This window comes from Topomyia yanbarensis, chromosome 1 (genome assembly GCF_030247195.1).
Source record: "Topomyia yanbarensis strain Yona2022 chromosome 1, ASM3024719v1, whole genome shotgun sequence".
In the NCBI taxonomy this organism is placed as follows: Eukaryota; Metazoa; Arthropoda; class Insecta; order Diptera; family Culicidae; genus Topomyia; species Topomyia yanbarensis.
The window spans coordinates 32,211,714-32,229,178 of record NC_080670.1 but is presented as its reverse complement, the minus strand read 5'-3'; the positions used below and the strand labels follow the sequence as shown (position 1 = coordinate 32,229,178).

The 17,465-nt window shown below is 36.5% G+C and overlaps 2 protein-coding genes across 4 annotated transcripts; both read right to left on the bottom strand.

Annotated features, from left to right (window-relative positions):
- Positions 1-314: 314 nt before the first annotated feature.
- LOC131677300 (glutathione S-transferase 1) lies at positions 315-11,497 on the bottom strand. 3 transcript variants are annotated; one of them, XM_058957025.1, is made up of 3 exons: positions 11,339-11,497; positions 11,118-11,259; positions 315-867 (listed from the first exon to the last, which is right to left on the bottom strand). In XM_058957025.1, the coding sequence occupies exons 2-3, from the start codon at positions 11,250-11,252 to the stop codon at positions 367-369; spliced, it is 636 nt and encodes a 211-aa protein (XP_058813008.1). In that variant the 5' UTR covers positions 11,253-11,259; positions 11,339-11,497; the 3' UTR covers positions 315-366. The 3 variants fall into 3 exon arrangements, with proteins under 3 accessions (XP_058813008.1, XP_058813009.1, XP_058813010.1); XM_058957026.1 differs by lacking the exon at positions 315-867 and adding an exon at positions 1,601-2,206; XM_058957027.1 differs by lacking the exon at positions 315-867 and adding an exon at positions 2,424-3,047.
- LOC131677301 (glutathione S-transferase 1-like) lies at positions 996-1,633 on the bottom strand. The gene has a single exon (XM_058957028.1). The coding sequence runs from the start codon at positions 1,631-1,633 to the stop codon at positions 1,073-1,075; it is 561 nt and encodes a 186-aa protein (XP_058813011.1). The 3' UTR covers positions 996-1,072.
- Positions 11,498-17,465: the final 5,968 nt, after the last annotated feature.

Here is a 17,465-nt window from a genome sequence, read left to right as displayed (position 1 = left end):
TAACTTGCTGAAACCAAAGCAAACCGGATTACTGCTAACAAACCTGTTCTCGAACGCCTAAGCTCAAATGAATCAATGCGTTCCGCTTACTCTCGCGTCGCGACAAAGTATAAAGAAAAAAGCCCCAGGAAACGCCGGCCGGCAAACTTTTACCGTCGCTTTCGCGACTTTCATCAAAGCAACCGTAGATCAGCGAAGCCATCACTCCCTCGGCAACTTCCATTAAGTCGTTTCGTTTATGTTTTATTGCCAATGATCAAAGCAAGCCGGTCCCAAGAAATTTCTTTCAAATTAAAACATTCGCAACCGCAACCTTCTTCGACAAGAGATTCTTCCATGATCCCCACTCTATAAAAGCAACAACGCCTAAACCCCTGACATAAACTTGGCCTTAAACTCATCGGCACCGGCCTGGTTCAGCTCGTAGCCGGGAGCATTCTTCTTGCACCGTTCCAGCCAACTCTGCACGTTCGGGTACTTGGAAAAATCGAACCCGGCCACCTCGTAGGTGGCAGCCGAAGCGGCCAGACTCAGATCGGCAATGGTAAGCTCGTCGCCGGCGGCATACTGTTGACCCTCGAGGAAGGTGTTCAAAAATCCAACCGCTTCCTCCATCTTCTTCCGGTTGTCCTCGTTGGCCGGTTGCTTAGCGAACAGCTGCGGGTACCAGTAGTCCCCGAAGCGCTGGTACAGTGTTCCCATATCGAAGTACAGCCGTTGGTTGACCAGGGCACGCTTCTGTGGGTCCTTCGGGTACAGTTTGTCATCCTTGCCGTACTTTTCCACCAGATAGGCCTGGATGGCACGGGATTCCCAGAGGGAAAACCCATTGTCGACCAGGGTTGGGATGCAGTGCTGCGGGTTGAGCTGCGGGAGAAAACCGGATTGATTACTTTTGTGAACAACTGTTAAAATGGGAAAAAACAATGTTTTTGCTAGTCGTGACTCAGTCCATGGCTGTTCTTTCAGGCGAAACAAAAAAAACCGGAAAATCATTCTATGACTAGGTAAAGGTATTTATTAGGCGATTCGCGGGAAGGCAAACAAAACTATTCGTCCGTTAATTGAGTTGTCAAGGTTTTCGCACTTTATTGAAAAGCGGTCGGGCGGCTTCCGCCCAAGTGCGGTTGGTATCCGCACCCGGAGCAAGTTTTTGAATTCTATCGTACCAATCTTTAACATTTTTAAAAGCTGAAAAATCGTAACCGGCGACCTCGAACGTAGTCAACGAAGCTAGGACGCTTAAATCCGCTAGGGTTAGGACATCCCCTCCGGCTATAAAGTGTTGACCTTCAAGGAACTTGTTTAAGAATTGCAGAGCTTCGCCAATCTTGTCGTAGTTGGCGGGATTCGCCGTAGCACCTTCGAAGATCTGTGGATAGTAGTAATCTCCGAAGCGTTGGTACAGTGTTCCCATATCAAAGTACAGACGCTGATTAACCAGTGCCCGCTTTTGCGGATCCTTCGGATACAGCTGGTCGTTCTTTCCATACTTGTCTACCAGATAGATCATGATGGCACGAGACTCCCACAGAGAAAAACCACTGTCTACCAGAGTTGGCACGCAGTGCTGAGGATTGATCTTTAAAACAGACAAAAATGTGATACGCGTTCTTTTCGAACGTACTAACATTTATTGGGTAACAAACCATGCATTTCTCACACGATGCGTTTAGTAATAAAAAACTTTAACAAAACAAACCGCTGTCTACTGTGCGACAAAGTTCTTGAATATCTGAAGGCCAGCCTTTTGGATCTCGGCACCGGGAGCTTCCTCGCTGAGCCGTTCGTACCAACTGACCACATTCGAGTATTTGCTCAGGTCAACTTTCGCGACTTCATAGCTGGACACCGTAGTCAGGATGCTCAGATCTGCGATCGTCAGAGAATCACCAGCCACGTACTTGGCCCCATCGAGGAACTTATCCAGCAACTCAAGGGCCTCCAACATCTCCTTCAATTTATCCGCATTCGGGGGCTGTTTGGCGAACACCTGCGGGAAGAAGTATTCGGCGAACGGTTGGTACAGGGTTCCAAGGTCGAAGTACAACCGCTGATTGACCAGGGCACGCTTCTGAGGATCCTTCGGGTGGAGTGGGTCATCCTTTTTGCCGTACTTCTCCACCAGGTAGCACATGATGACACGTGACTCCCACAGTGTAACCCCGTTGTCCACCAGGGTAGGGATGGTGTGCTGTGGGTTGATCTGTTGAGAGTAGTGCCGCAGTTAACCAGGGCTAGGTTTGCGTTGCACAACAACCATATGGATGGATGATAACCAATGTGGAATGGAACTAGTCCGTGATGAATGGTTTCCAATGTTTTTGGAGCGAGCGAAATGAAATGAAAATGCAAGAATTTGCCCAAAACCAGTAAGAACTAACCACTAGCAACATAGCTGATCTAAAAAAAACGGACGAAACTATGATTTTAGATGATAACCATTTATTTTATTGGGTAACAATCCATACATGAAACGTGTCGTTTACCAGTAAAAACAATTAAAAATTTTGAACACGTACGTATCTACAATAAAACTTAACACCGGTCAACTTTCAGAAAAACTTCTTGAACTCCTCAAGGCCAGCCTTGTTGATCTCGGTACCGGGAGCTTCCTCGCTGAGCCGTTCGTACCAAGCGGCCACATTCGGATATTTGCTTAGGTCAACCTTTGCGACCTCGAACGAGGATACCGTAGCCAGAATGCTCAGATCTGCAATCGTAAGGGAGTCGCCACCAGCCACATACTTGGCCCCCTCGAGGAACTTATCCAGAAACTCGATCGCTTCCAGCATTTTCTTTTCGTTTTCCGCATTCGGAGGCTGCTTGGCGAAAACCTGCGGGTAGACGAAATCACCGAACCGCTGATACAGCGTTCCCATATCGAAGTACAACCGCTGGTTGACCCGGGCACGCTTCACGGGGTCCTTCGGGTAGAGGGAATCATCCTTGCCGTACTTCTCCACCAGGTAGCACATGATGGCACGGGATTCCCACAGTGAAAATCCGTTGTCCACCAGGGTAGGGATGGTGTGTTGCGGGTTGATCTGCGGAGACGATGGGAAAGGATACCAGGAGAGACGGGTTGGGTTAGGTTAGGTTTGACGGCTTATACGACAACCAAGTGGTGAACGTATGACGAATGCAGCGTGAGATGCGAACATGTTTCGATAGTGTAGCGTGCAGGTTGATGATTGAAGGAGGCGCAGTGTGAAAGCAAATAAGTTTGTGTTTGAAGAGAGAATGTAGAAAGACAACGTCCACAATTTTTTTTTGCGCATAGTATAGTTATGAACAAACTGAGTGGCTGTAATTTGATCCCCATTAGCACAATAGTGCCAGAAATACACAAAACTTACTTAAATCCATATCTTTTTCGGTTTTAGGATAATTGCTTTTGCTAAGCATCCTGAAGATGACTCCGTCGAAACTCGAAACGTCGGATTGGGAGAAAACGCTTTGCTATTCTAGAGTGATTCTAAATAGAAGTAACTTCTATATTGTAGACGATCACGAGTTGAGGTGACTAACATTGAAGAATTTAGAACAAACCTAATCCAGGACAATTCCGTTTCAATATGAAGAATCCTCGAAAAGTTCACAGGGAGTTTCCAGTTTTTTAATTATCCATTTACAAATTATTGGCGTTTTAATAATTTTGTTAATTTTATATTTTTTTGAAATTCACGTGTTATATTATTTTTTTATTTTATACATTTATAAATTTTAAACATTGAAGGAGATTTACGAATTTTATGAATTCTATAATTTTAATAATATCAATAGAATTTATGAATATTATTTGATTAATTTAAGAGTTTTAAAAATTTAATGAATTGAACAAATGTTAAATTTGTTATGATTCTTATGAATTTAAAAACACCATATTTTTATGAAATTTACCATGTTTATAATTTTTACTAATTCTGCACATACCGATGGTTTTTTTTCGAAATTGATTTTAGTTATGAAAAAGAGACGAATGACCCTTAAGTCTCCATTATCGGAATTTAAAACCATTCAAAAATTCCATTGACTTTATGAGTCTCATTAATTTTATAAATATCATGAATTTTATAAATCATCAATGAATTTGAAAATTTTCAATAATTTTTAATTTTTTCGGGTTCATGCATATTATATATTTCAAAAAACTCGAATTTAAAATGAATTTCGTTCATTTGAAAAACTTCACAAATTTTAAAAATTTCAAGAATTACATATTTTAAAAATTTTATATATCTCATTTCATAAATTTTACAAATTTTGAAAATTCTACGAATGTTAAAAATATTACAAATTTTATAAATTTTATAGATCTTTTACATTTTATGATCTTATGAGCTTTATGAATTTTATAATTTTTGCATTTTTTTTAATAAATTTCACAAATTGTGTAAATGTTCAATAAGTTCTATAAATTTCTTATATTCTATAAATCCTATAACGTAAACATTTTATATTTCATAATTTCATAAATTTTATGAACTTTAAATATTTTATAAATTTTATAAACTATAAATTTTACAAATATTTTGCACTACGTAAATTTTATAAATTTCATAAATTTTCTATAATGTAAAATTTTTGTAAATTTCAAACATTTTACATATGTTATCAATTTTATAATTAAATTTAAAAAAATTTACAATTAAATTTAAAAAATTCAAATTTAGCGAAATTCATAAATTTTACAAAAACTTAAAAATTATATTTTTTTTTTAATTTTATATACTTTCTGAATATTTCAATTCTCATAAATTTTCAAAATTTCATAAATTTTTCGGAATTTCGTATATTTTATAAATTTTATAAACTTTATGAATTTCAAATATTATAGATCTCAAAAAATTTATGAATTTTGTAAATTTCCAAAATTTTCTAAATTTTATGAATAGATTTCATAAAGTTTATAAATTGCTTAGATTTTTTTTTTCGAGAGTTGTCCTACTGGAGCTGTAGAGCTAGGTTCTCGGAAGGGCTCCCCGTCAGAATCACACACTACAATTGCAGACGAGACAGGCAATGTCGCCCAACAAAACACTGCATTAGGCCAATTGTAGCGGGCCGTGATTCTGAATGTGATATTCATTGTACGGTTCAGGTATGTGCGGGCGTAGGGACTCGCGATCGCGTGTATCATCGCGAAGGGCTCGAACATTTGTACGTTAACGTGCTCGATCGCGTGTGCGTTTGTATGTCGCGTGTGCGTTTGTATGTCGCGTGCGCGTTTGTATGTCGCGTGTGCTAACGTGTATGAACTTCGCGTGTATAAATTCTATTTGATAACCGTGTGCCTTTCGTATATTCGCGTGTGTTCTAGAATGATCGCGCGCGGACCGTGAATCTGATACTTAATTTTTGATTTTTGGTGTACGGTTCAGATTCCAGAAGAAAGTGGGTTCTTACATATCATTAGAATTCCCATTCATGTCGCCGTAGAACGCGTGGTCTAGTGGATATGAGCTTTATTTTTTTTTGATCGATCCAACTGAATGTATGGACCTAAATTGCTAGAATGAAGGCTAAAGATTTCCGGACGTGACCGATTCATGATCGCGCGCGTTTGCGGGTTCGCGTTTGAGACCGCGTTTGTAACATCGTAAGTACTAAAACGTTCACATAATTGCCGGAGTGTTATCAAGTTTACGCGATCTCGGGCATAGGTGTACGTAGATGATCGCAAAGGGCTTAAGCGTTCGTATGTTGACGTGTTAGTCGCGTGTGCTCGCGCGTATGTGACTTCGCGTGTATAAATTCGATTTTGAAACCCTGCGGCCATTCATATATTCGCGGACCGTCATTCCGATCTTTAGCTTTTGGTGTACGGATCACATTCTGACAGGGAGAGAGTTACCCCATATCACTAGAGTTTCCGGTCATGTCGCCATGGAACGTTTTGTCTAGTGGATATGGGAGTTATTTTTCAATTTTATTATTTTTTTATTAATTAACAAGGACCTAGATTGTTGGTACCGAGGATAGAGACTTCCGAACGATCCCGATTCCTGATGGCGCGAGCGCGGGAGTTTGTAGGTTGACGCTTGAGATCGTGTTGGTAAGTTTATGAGTGCTGAGATTTTCACCTTATCACCGGGGTGTAATCACGTTTGCGAGTTCGTGGGCGTAGGTTGCTTGGAAAATCGCGAGGGGCTCTAACGTTTGTGCGCTGACGTGATTTCAAAAAATTCAATAAATTGTACACACTTAATAAATTAAACAAATTTTTAATTTTTTTTTCTGAAATTTTTAAAATTCATTAATTTTATAAATTTTATAAATATTATTGATTTTGAAAATTTTACGAACCATAATTGTTTAATTTTTCTGTAGAGTGATGAACCTTTTTTCGCCATGTTTCTATTATCACCCTAATCGTTTGAAGCCGTCGGTTAGAGCAGCGTCTGACAGCTTTGTTCAACTATTGCGTCAAACTGTAGCGCAACAATAGAGGACTCGATTCGAGTTTTCCTGGCGTTCGAACACGAGCATTTCGCCGTTTTCAGGGCATTTGTGGTATTTTCTTGATTACTACCAACGAAACAAAGCTGTTGATGTAAATTTGTACGCATTCCATCGTTTGTAGGCCGAGCAATTAATGAATTAGTGAGACACCCTTCTTAATATGGTGAAAATAGGCACTTCATAATCATTTTTTAAATTTTTCAAAAGCTTCAGATTTTTTTTTAAATTGTTCATAATTTAATGAATTTAATTATTTTATATTTTTTAAACTATACAAATTCAATTTTGTGAATTTTATAAATTCCATGAAGTTCATAAATTTTACACATTTTATAAGTCCTATGAATCTTATTAATTTCACAAATTTATTAAATTTACTAGTTTTAAAAATTTCATGTCCTTTAAATATTTCATGAATTTCACAATATTTTATAAATTTTTTAACTTGTAAATTTTATAAATTCTACAATTTTTTAAAAAATTTCAAGTTTTATGGTTTTCATAAATATTATAAATAAATTTTGCAATTTTCATGAATTCTAAAAGTTTGTAAATTTTATAAATTGCAAAAATTCTCCAAATTTTGTAAATTGTATATTTTAATATTGTAATATGTTTTATAATAAATCCTATAAATCGTATTAATTTCATAAATTTTATGAAATTTACAAAATACATTTTTTTGTGAATTTTGCATATTTTATGTACTAACTAAATTTCATGAATTTAATAATTTATAAATTTTATAGCTTTTGTAAATATTATAATTTTTAAAAATTAAAAAAAAAATAATTTCATGATTTTTATAAATTATATAAAATTTATAAATAAAAACTTTTACAATTTTTATGACTCTAAAAATTTAAACACTTCATAAATTGCCAAAATTCTCCAAATTTCGTGATTTTAATCTTGTAATATTTTTTATTATAAAATCTATAAATCGCATAAATTTCATAAATTTTAAAAAATTCACAAATTTTAAAAAATTTCATGAATTATACATATTTTATGTACTTTTTTATGTTTCATGAATTTTATATTTTAAAACTTTTGAAAATTTTATAAATTCAACATTTTTTTTTTAAGTTTGTTAAATTTCATAATTTTTATAAATTTTACAAATTTTATAAATAGTAAATCGTAAGATTTTTATAAATTCTAATCATTTATAAATTTCATAAATTGTAAAAAATCTCCAAATTTTGCCATTTTCATACTATTTTAATATTGTATGTAAGGTTCTTTATAATTTTTTTATTCTATATACTTATTAAACTTTATTAGGTAAATTGATTTTATAAACTAAATAAATTTAATTATCTTTATCAATTTGATGCTTAATTTTTAAACCAATTTATTAAATTACTTTAATATTTTTATTAATTTAAATGACTGTGATAAATAATAGAAATCTATTTTTCCAAGATTGTTTTAAATATTTGTTCATGTCATTAATTTTAATAATTTATAAATCTTATCAATTTTATTATTTTGGTATTGGTATATTATTATTTTATTAATATTATTTTTAATAAAATACTAAATTTTATGAATTTTATGTAATATATTTCGTTTATTTTCGTTATTTATTAATAAATTGACTTTTTAAATTGATATTACAATTTTTGTATTTTATTTGCCAAATTCATTTTATCCATTTTATGTATATTAAACTTATTTTCCATTTTTAATGAATTTATTTATATTCTTTTCTTTTTAGTTTAATAAAAATAAATGCAAATTTTATAATTGTAATAAATAAAACAAATAAAAAAGCAAGTGTACACAATAAATAAAAAATTGAGACGAAGAAAATAAATGAAAACACAAAAAATAAACAAATCGAATAAAGTTAAATCAAATGCAATAAAAAATAAGAAGATAGTATACGTGAATTAAAAAATTAAAATAATAAAAATAAGACAAATTGAAATAAAAGTAAATAAAATACATAAAATTCTTTTTTTCTAAAAAAAATCTCATCTCATTTATTTAGTACTACTAACTTATGGCATATTCGTTGTTGACAGTGCATTACACCGGTGTAGTCGGTGCTACACTCATTCAAACTTGGGTGTAATCAGTCTATCTCTTTCTTTGCAGTACACCGGTGTAGAACCAAGAAAAAACGAAAACGCCATTAGTAGCGTATCTCTGGCCTAGTCCAGAGTGGGGCCGAATATTTCGGTTTTATTCAATGTCAATATAATTTTCAAAAATATAGCCAGAATCAAAGCTTTTGTGACAAATATCCTCTTTGGATTTCTTCATAGATATATTGTAATCCTTTTCCCAGCGCATCTTTTCTGACAAACAGTTAACAGTCTTGACAATAGGACATATTTATTTTGATGATATATCATGCCAGCAATTTTGTGGATATCGAAGAGTATGTTCAATCAGTGCGGAGGAAAAGAAACGAATTGGTAAGCTTTCTGAAGTCCACACTACGCCAACGATACTAATCGATTCCTTGGGATTTTTACATGAGATAGAAAATCTTTGAAATGTAATAAAAAAGAAAATTGGTGAAGTGGAATACTCGCTACAGTCTACACTAAACGGGATCGGTACCAATCGTATCCTCGGATATTTTTTTTCCATGATATGAATTTTTACAAGCTCCTTCATAGTTTTCCGTAGGAAGCTGTCTGAAGACAAAATCGTGATATGTAACAATTTGGTCTTCAACGATACATAGCGTTGCCTGAGCGTAAACTGTACCAAGACTAAAGGTAATGGAATACGGAATAGAACATTAAAACAATGGTCTCCATCAAATTGATTTTTCAAAATAAGTTCGTTTGTGTTTTTTTACATAAAAAACCTCTCGAAATTTATATTTTAGTAACTTATTCGTGTTAATCTCGACATTTCTACTAAGCAAAAATATCTGTGAATTCGAAAACTAGCAAAAATCTTTATGAATAATAAAATAATACTGTAATGAGGAAGCGAGGTAAACTACCATAGCACATCCCTACGACGGATGAAACTATTTTCACTAAAATCATCAGATAATTTACTTGAGAAAAACCAGTTTTCCCGTTTCCATAACACTCCACAGGTAGATAACGAATTCGATCGTTTTGTATGTATTAGCAGAAAAATAAATGTTACAAATGGCTACCCTGCGGTATGCATTTTCTTAAAAGCTGCGGAGAGTACTAAAAATAACCAAACGAAACACACGACCAATATGCGTCAAAAGTCAATCAAAACTTTTAACGCTATTCCAGCAACAACCTAATAAAATAATTTGAAACAAAACCTCACGAAATTTACATTCAAGTATCTTTTTGAAGATATTCTTTCAGATAGAATGTTCGAAAATTCATGTTCATTTTAAAGAAACTTATCGCTAAATAAATTGATTAATTCCAAGCGAAATTAAATAAAATTGAAGTATGCGAATTCCAAAAAGTCCTTTCAAACAATTTAAGCATTTGAGAAATTTAGAATAATAACCAAAAAGATCTGAGGATTCCGATTGGAGGTTGCTGACAAAGTGATTCAAATTCGAACAAATCTTGACAGCCCAACTCACTTATATATTTTTGTGTGAAATCCACAAACAGTTTCACAAGCTATTTTCACCCACATTTCAAGACTGAACTTCGATTGGAAATATTGTCGCCTAACGGAACATGCATCCCACAATCAAAGCACTATGCATAAAAATCCAAAGGATGTTTGTAGTTTAACATAGCAGCTTTCCAGAACTGTACCAATTTCACTCAAATAACGCCGAAGGTACATGACCCAACGCCTACTGCTACCAAGCAACCAATTTCAAGCGCAAGTAGGCTGATGGCTGGTTGCCCGCCTCCAATAACTCCTCCACGTTTTTACTGCTTCAAACATTTTCCCCAGCGACTAACGCGGATGGGAAAGTGATCTGTGTAAAGCTGTCTCAAGCCTCGAACTACAACCCCCGTACACGCGGTTAGTGATTTACGAACTCCAGTCGTCACTGAGCAAGCAACCCACAATTTCCATGTATCGCGAAAAATTCCGGCGATCCCCCGTTTACCTTCATCTTTCAGTCTCTTTTCATATCTCTTTCTCACTCTTACACTGTCTTGCTGGTCGAAATAATGATTGGATTGGAATGCAGTTCGTCGCTAACGTTGGTGGCACTGATCACTTCGATCGTGGTATGTTAGTTCAACTTCTATCGACAAGAAGTTGCAAAAAAAAAGGCACGATCGGAAGGGATGGGGGGGGGGGGGGTCACACAAGTACAGTAGAAACCGCAGAACTATTAATCTTAGTCATCGATTCGAACGAACATGAATCTAAGATTCAGCATGACTTGCGTTTTTAGCAGTATTTCCGTAAATAACCAAACTTAGAAGAAAAAAATATTTCCTTCAGTTCGCAAAACCAAGCCAACCATGAAACGGACAAGCACAAGAAAGACGTTGAAAGCGCACTATATCAGCTTTGGCGTTGGCAAAAAAAAACATGGCGCCGCAGAAAAAGGCGTTGGTCCAGAGAAACCCTTTTGCCAGCTATGATACCTTCAGTAGCTGTAATGCGAGAAGCATGAAACACTACACCGATTTGAGCATAGCACACCGAGTCACTTAGGACATGCAAATGAGTAAAGGTGAAGGAGGATAGTAAAGAAACTTCAAAAGACCTACCTTAAGGAATTCCGGCTTGAGATGCTCCCCGGCCATCAGGTCGGTAAGCTTCAGGTTCAGCTCGACGCCAACGGCTGCGGCCGTCATTTGAACGGCTCGGCACGGTGCAGATCCTGGCAGATAGTAGAAATCCATTCTGGTTCTAGATAACAGAAAAAAATCACTTCCATTAGCCACTGTTTAAATTGCTTGCAAGGTTAAATGATAAAAAAATTACTAACTTTTTTCAAGTTGATTTAGACAAACACTAAACTGATAGCACCACAGAAATTCCTCTCGGCAACAGATACAGGTAGAGCAAGGGAAGGCACACCGGAATCGATCTTCAACCAGCGAAGTATGCGACTAAACTGACGCCAAACGGTTGTGGTCCCGGCGAGATATACACCGAATCAAGAGGCAAGCCACCCAGCAGCGGTGGAGCGAGCGGTACATGAGCAACCCCTTCTCCCCTCAACCCACCACTCAGTTATTTGCTAGCACAACTACCAGGGGGGACCGGCGTTTCATGTTGACGACTTTTGTGTTGATTTCAAAAGACCACGGAGGAGATGATAGTGGAGAAAAAACATCCGCTGTTCACAATACGTTTGCAATTTGGTTGCTGGTACAGTGCAAGTTGTTTAACAGGGGCAAATATATTGTAACCTACACAGCGACGACGACGACGACGATGTTGGCAATCAAAGGGGCACGGCTGGATTCGAGCAGTGTTCGATCAGGGTTGTAGAAGTTGGGGGTTTCATAGGTTAGTAGTGATTGTTGCATTGGACTAAACTTTGAAGTTTTCTTTTTGTTTTGTAAGTACACATCTTTTGAAGCATTTGAAATCAAATGTGCATTGCCTTGAGGGGAACACTCTGAGAACAAGTGTCTACCAGCGGCGCAAATCAACCCATGGAATGGAACATATGTTAATTTTGTTTCATTTTAGGTGTCGAATATCCAGGGAAATACGCATTGTTGTGTATGAGTGGGTTGACATTTGAATTAAAATTGAAAAATGGTAATTTTATAGCGTTAGTTTGATAGGATGTAGAAATGAGAAGAGCAGAATTCTTTTTAATTTTGTCTTTCCTTTTTTCCTATTTAATATACTGTAGTAGTCATGGATCAAGAGATCGGTACATATCTGTAGTAGCAACATGAAGGTGAGTTATAATAATGTGAAGCTACCTTACTTACAGAGATCGAACTGTTCGTACTATGTAGAACTAGTTTCAACGATCGCGTGCCAATAGTTGTGAATAATAATAAGCAAAAATAGCTGTGAATAATAAAAGATGGGTGGGTAATGTCTGCGACATAACCGGAGAGATGTAGAATACATAAGGAACACGTTCTTCAAATATGTTGATATTCATTGGAATTTTCGGACAAAAGGTGATTTGGGCGAGGAATATTTCAAATTATTCTTTACAAAAATGATGGTGGTCCTGACAAGGACCGTTTTTGTTGGCGTTGTTGGCCTTGGTGGGGAGATGCGCTGGCTTCGATTTTCGTTGGATGCTTCTGACTTCTTACTATTTCCGGGCTTAGCTGTTGTCCAGGAGGTGATTCTGACATGATTGGTGTAGGTGTAGGTCGTCAACCGGTTATAATTTTTCAAGCGTTGTTTACATTTGAAATTAAACCACTGGATCAATTAAAAAAAGTATTGGTCTGTGATATGAAAAGTACGAAATATATCTTCGGGTTTCTGCATTGACGTTTTTGACAAATACAAGATCAATGCATGTGCCTGCAAGTGTAGTTGCTTGTGATGGATCAGAGATCAAACGAAGCTTGAAACATTCATTCATAAAATAAACAAATTTCAAATTCTCTTGTTTTGAAACATCTATGTTGAAGTCGCCTGAAACGACCATTGGAACATTCTGATTTCTAGACTAAATATTCTACATTAAAAGATGGGTGGGTAATGTCTGCGACATAACTGGAGTGTCGTAACTACACTTGTGACGTTAATCCAAATCTAATGATATGCAACGAAATTACGTTTGCATGTGAAATTTTCAAATGATTCGTTATAATTATGGTTAAAAATTCTAATTGGGAATTCTTTTCCATCACCAACTATTTTTCTTTTTTTCGAATCTACAGCATTCTTTGAAAATATTGTTGAAATGTTATTGATGAAAAACTGAAAATGCGTTTGGCAACACTGCTCACTAAATGGATGGTGGGAAGACGCACATTCGTTTTGATTATGCTAGTATTAGTAGCAGGAAAGAATGAAAAGGAACATAGCCCGAAAACGAGCAAGCGAGAGAGCGATAGTAATTCGTATTCGCTCTACTAAACTAAAAAAAGATGGGTGGGTAATGTCTGTGACATAACCGGAGCATCGTGACTTCACTTCGAGGCGTTAATTTAAATCTAATGATTTATGCAGTTAATCAAAGGAGGCTGCCAAAAAGTTCGAATAAAAGCACGCGACTAGTGTACTTTGCACGTTCTATATTTTATCAACACTAGAGAGAATCGAAAAAATAATTCAAAGTGTAATAGCAACATGCAATTGTGGCAACACTGGCCATGGGATGGTGGGGAACACGCACATTCGTTTAATTTATGATGTATTAGCAGCAGAAAGGAATGGAAAAGCAGTGCGCGAAAACGAGCGAGGATAATTTAAATTCTCTTTCTATCCACATATCGTATTTCTAACCTACTTGCTGAAAATTGTTAAACACCTCAAATGGATATTTCAGTTTAACTCTTATTAGAACACAATTAATTGGTCCTGAAAAGAACCGTTTATTGTTTTATTGCGGGAGCATAATTCAGACGCACTCCCCGCGACACGGTGAGCCAGTTTAATATATTTGGCCTGAAAGTTATGCGTTTGGTGCAGTATTTTGCATTCTCGAACAAACCAGGCGCACTATTTTGCTTTCTCGAACCAGTAGGCATCGTTGGCTTCTCGGGGCATCATTACGACTGAGGTTTGTAAGCGTAGCTCGACTTTGCAGTCCTGTACAATCTCACGAACCAGACGCTGGAACGATAGCCTACAGATTAGTTGCCCTTTAGTTGGGGCGAAATTCTTGCAGGGCGACAGTTCCGATGAGTCACCAGTAGCTGGGGCACTGTTTCCGTCCATCGCCATTGCCAACTGCTTTCCTTCGGTGGACTGGCTGCTTGCTAGTGCTTGAACGAATACGAATGATGAGAAAAACCGACTGACCAATATTCATATATAAACACACGAGAAAGCACTACTATCGCTCTCTCGCTCGTTTTCGTTCCATTCCTGCGCCTTTCCTTTCCGTTCGGCTACCAATACTAGCATAACCAAAACGAATATTCTGTCTTTCCATCGCCTTCAATGTAGTGGCCAGTGCTAGCAAACTTGCATGTTCAGTTTTTCAATAACAACATTCAAACAATATTTTCAAAGAATGTTACAGATTTGAAAAGAAGGAAGGAAAATATTTTCACAAATTTAAATTCTTTTGTGTTATTTGTTAGCGCTGATAAAGGCTATTTAGTTTGCTACTAGCAAGGAGCTGCACAAACAAATCGATTTATGCAGTTAATCAACGGAGGCTGCCAAAAAGTTCGAATAAAAGCATGCGACTAGTGTACTTTGCACGTTCTATATTTTATCAATACTAGAGAGGATCGATAAAATAATTCAAAGTGTAATAGCAACATGCAATTGTGGCAACACTGGCCATGAGATGGTGGGGGAACATGCACATTCGTTTAAGTTATGATGGTATTAGCAGCAGAAAGGAATGGAAAAGCAGTGCACGAAAACGAGCGAGAGAGGATAATTTAAATTCTCTTTCTTTCGTTCCACACATCGTATTTCTTATATAGACGCTGGAACGATAGCCTACAGATTAGTTGCCCTTTAGTTGGGGCGAAATTCTTGCAGGGCGACAGTTCCGATGAGTCACCAGTAGCTGGGGCACTTTTTCGGACCGTCGTCATTGCCAACTGCTTTACTTCGGTGGACTGGCTGCTTGCTAGTACTTGAACGAATACGAATGAGAAAAACCGACCGACAGATATTTATATAATCGCGCTAATATGCACTACTATCGCTTTCTCGCTCGTTCTCGTGCCGTGCGTGAGCCTTTCCTTTCCGTCCGGCTTCTAATGGCCTAACCAAAGGAGTATGCCGTCTTTCCCCCACTAACTGCTCTCGTCAAGCAACCAAATACGAATAATCATAAAACAAACATGTAGTGGACCTATATATAAACTTTTCATTATTTTATTGTTCGGTTGGTCCACCATTTTGACGGCTCTGTGCGGGATGGGCTGAAAATTTTCACTTTTCCGAGTCGTTTTCGAAAGATTTTTCAAAACACAATTTTTTGTTATTAGTGCATGTTATACATACTTAAAATTTTAATACAGCATAGAGGAACATATTTTCAACAAATTGGCCTAAAAATCAAATCATTCTGTTAAGTATGATAAAAGTTATTAACGTTCAAAATCTGACGCGGTGCCGCAGCCGATATTTTGAAACGGGACCCCTATATTGAAAGCTTAAATGTATTCTACATTAAAAATACTACAATGGGGAAGCGAGGTAAAATTTCATAGTACATCCATGCGACGGATGAAACCATCTCCACTAGATTCGTCAGATAATTTACTTGAGAAAATACAGCTGTTCCGTTTTCGTATAACTCCACGCGTAGATAACGAATTCGTTCGTTTTGTGTGTATGAGCAAAAAAATAAATGTAGCAAATGGCTACCCTGCGATATGCATTTTCCTAAAAGCTGCAGAGAGAAATAAAAAAAACGCACGACCAATTAGCGTCAACAGTCAATCCAAATTTTACGAATAAAAGAATTTTAAACACGGAGCCTGATTTTCGGACATTGTATACGCGTCTCAACAACGACATACCAATCAAATAGAAGTTGAAGAACGATTAAAATATAAGTCGGAAAAAACAATCCATCGTAACGAGCATGAGCGTGAGTATGATGACCGTACAATCCGTAGTTGCTACTCCGTGATAAACAGAACAAGCAAAATTGCACGGAGAATCCTAAACGTGCATGATTTGAGCGTTCCATACTTGGAAATGCCAACAACGGCGCCGGCTACGTCCTGCCATTTATCGGGGATGGAACGGAATGTTAGTGTAACAAACGTTATTATGGAGACCGTGTATACCTCTGCATCTTCACGTTTGCCACTGGATAGAAGTTTTGTTAGTAGAATGGGGTGGAGTTACACATGTCTGGATCCCCCATGATAAGTGATACGATCAAAGCAACGCTCAGGAGAATGATCATGTGTTTATTACTCTGGGAAGCCGGCTGCCTAGAATTTACGAGATTTAACGTTTTTATTATGCCTTGTTTCTTCGATTCGGCGAAACACGACATTCCAAGAATAATTCAACATAACGAAAAACGATAACATCTACTGTTTCGAGACGTTTGTCGAAATAGATACGGAAATGAAGATTTTATAGTACAAGTATTATTTATTGTGTATGAGCTTTGGTATTACTATAAGAAATGAAATGAGTTTTTTTTCAGATTTCCACGAACCATAGGAACGCGATCGTTGTTGCGCTAAGTTAAGTGCATTTGGAACAATATAAAGTAAGCGCTACCTAACGACCGGTTTTGTATGTCGAACTTACAATCGACGACACGCGCGTGTGTTTTTGATGCCAATTACTAGAGCCAGGTTTTGGGACAACAAGTATGAACAGAAATTAATTTACGAATTCAAAACAATGATGTGCTAAAACCAGAGAATACAGAAAAACCAAGAACTACTGATTTTGTCGTCTTTTATGACAATAATCAAGCAACAATGTTATTATGCTCATGATGAGGTTTGAACAAGCTGGCAATTGATTATATAGTGCAGCTAGTTTTCAAATTTAAGTTATAATGAACATGATTCGTTGAACTAAAGGTAAACCAATGAATATGACAACAAATATTTGATCTTCCTGCTGACATGACTGCCGAATATTGGTAGTTAGTTTTCGATACTGCTCACGAATTCTCAAATCTCAACCCTTATATCTGATGTAACAGTCATCATTCCACTTAGACAAGACCATGCGCAAATTAAATGATCTGTGGATCAGTTCTCTTGTTGGTCAAATAAACACTAAACAAGCAGAGAAATTTATTTGCTCGGTTCAAAAAGATGTCAACTCGATCGGCATCAAATCAACGAATATTTAAAATTACATACGACAAAATATGTGTAATTTTTAAAATAATAAAAGGAAAACTGCTACTTATTTTCAATATAATAAGATCGGAAAAATTAGATGCATAAGATAAGGTGGCTCATTTTCAAAGATAATTGTCGATGAATTACCTTTAAAAATGCATTTTAAGT

Bases quoted from the DNA above. Each gene is read 5' to 3' on its own strand.
- LOC131677301 (XM_058957028.1), bottom strand. From the start codon at position 1,633: ATGTTAGTACGTTCGAAAAGAACGCGTATCACATTTTTGTCTGTTTTA.
- LOC131677300 (XM_058957025.1), bottom strand. From the start codon at position 11,252: ATGGATTTCTACTATCTGCCAGGATCTGCACCGTGCCGAGCCGTTCAA. The intron at 868-11,117 runs GTAGGTCTTTTG...TTTCTCCCGCAG, and splicing joins TCAAGCCGGAATTCCTTAAG to CTCAACCCGCAGCACTGCAT.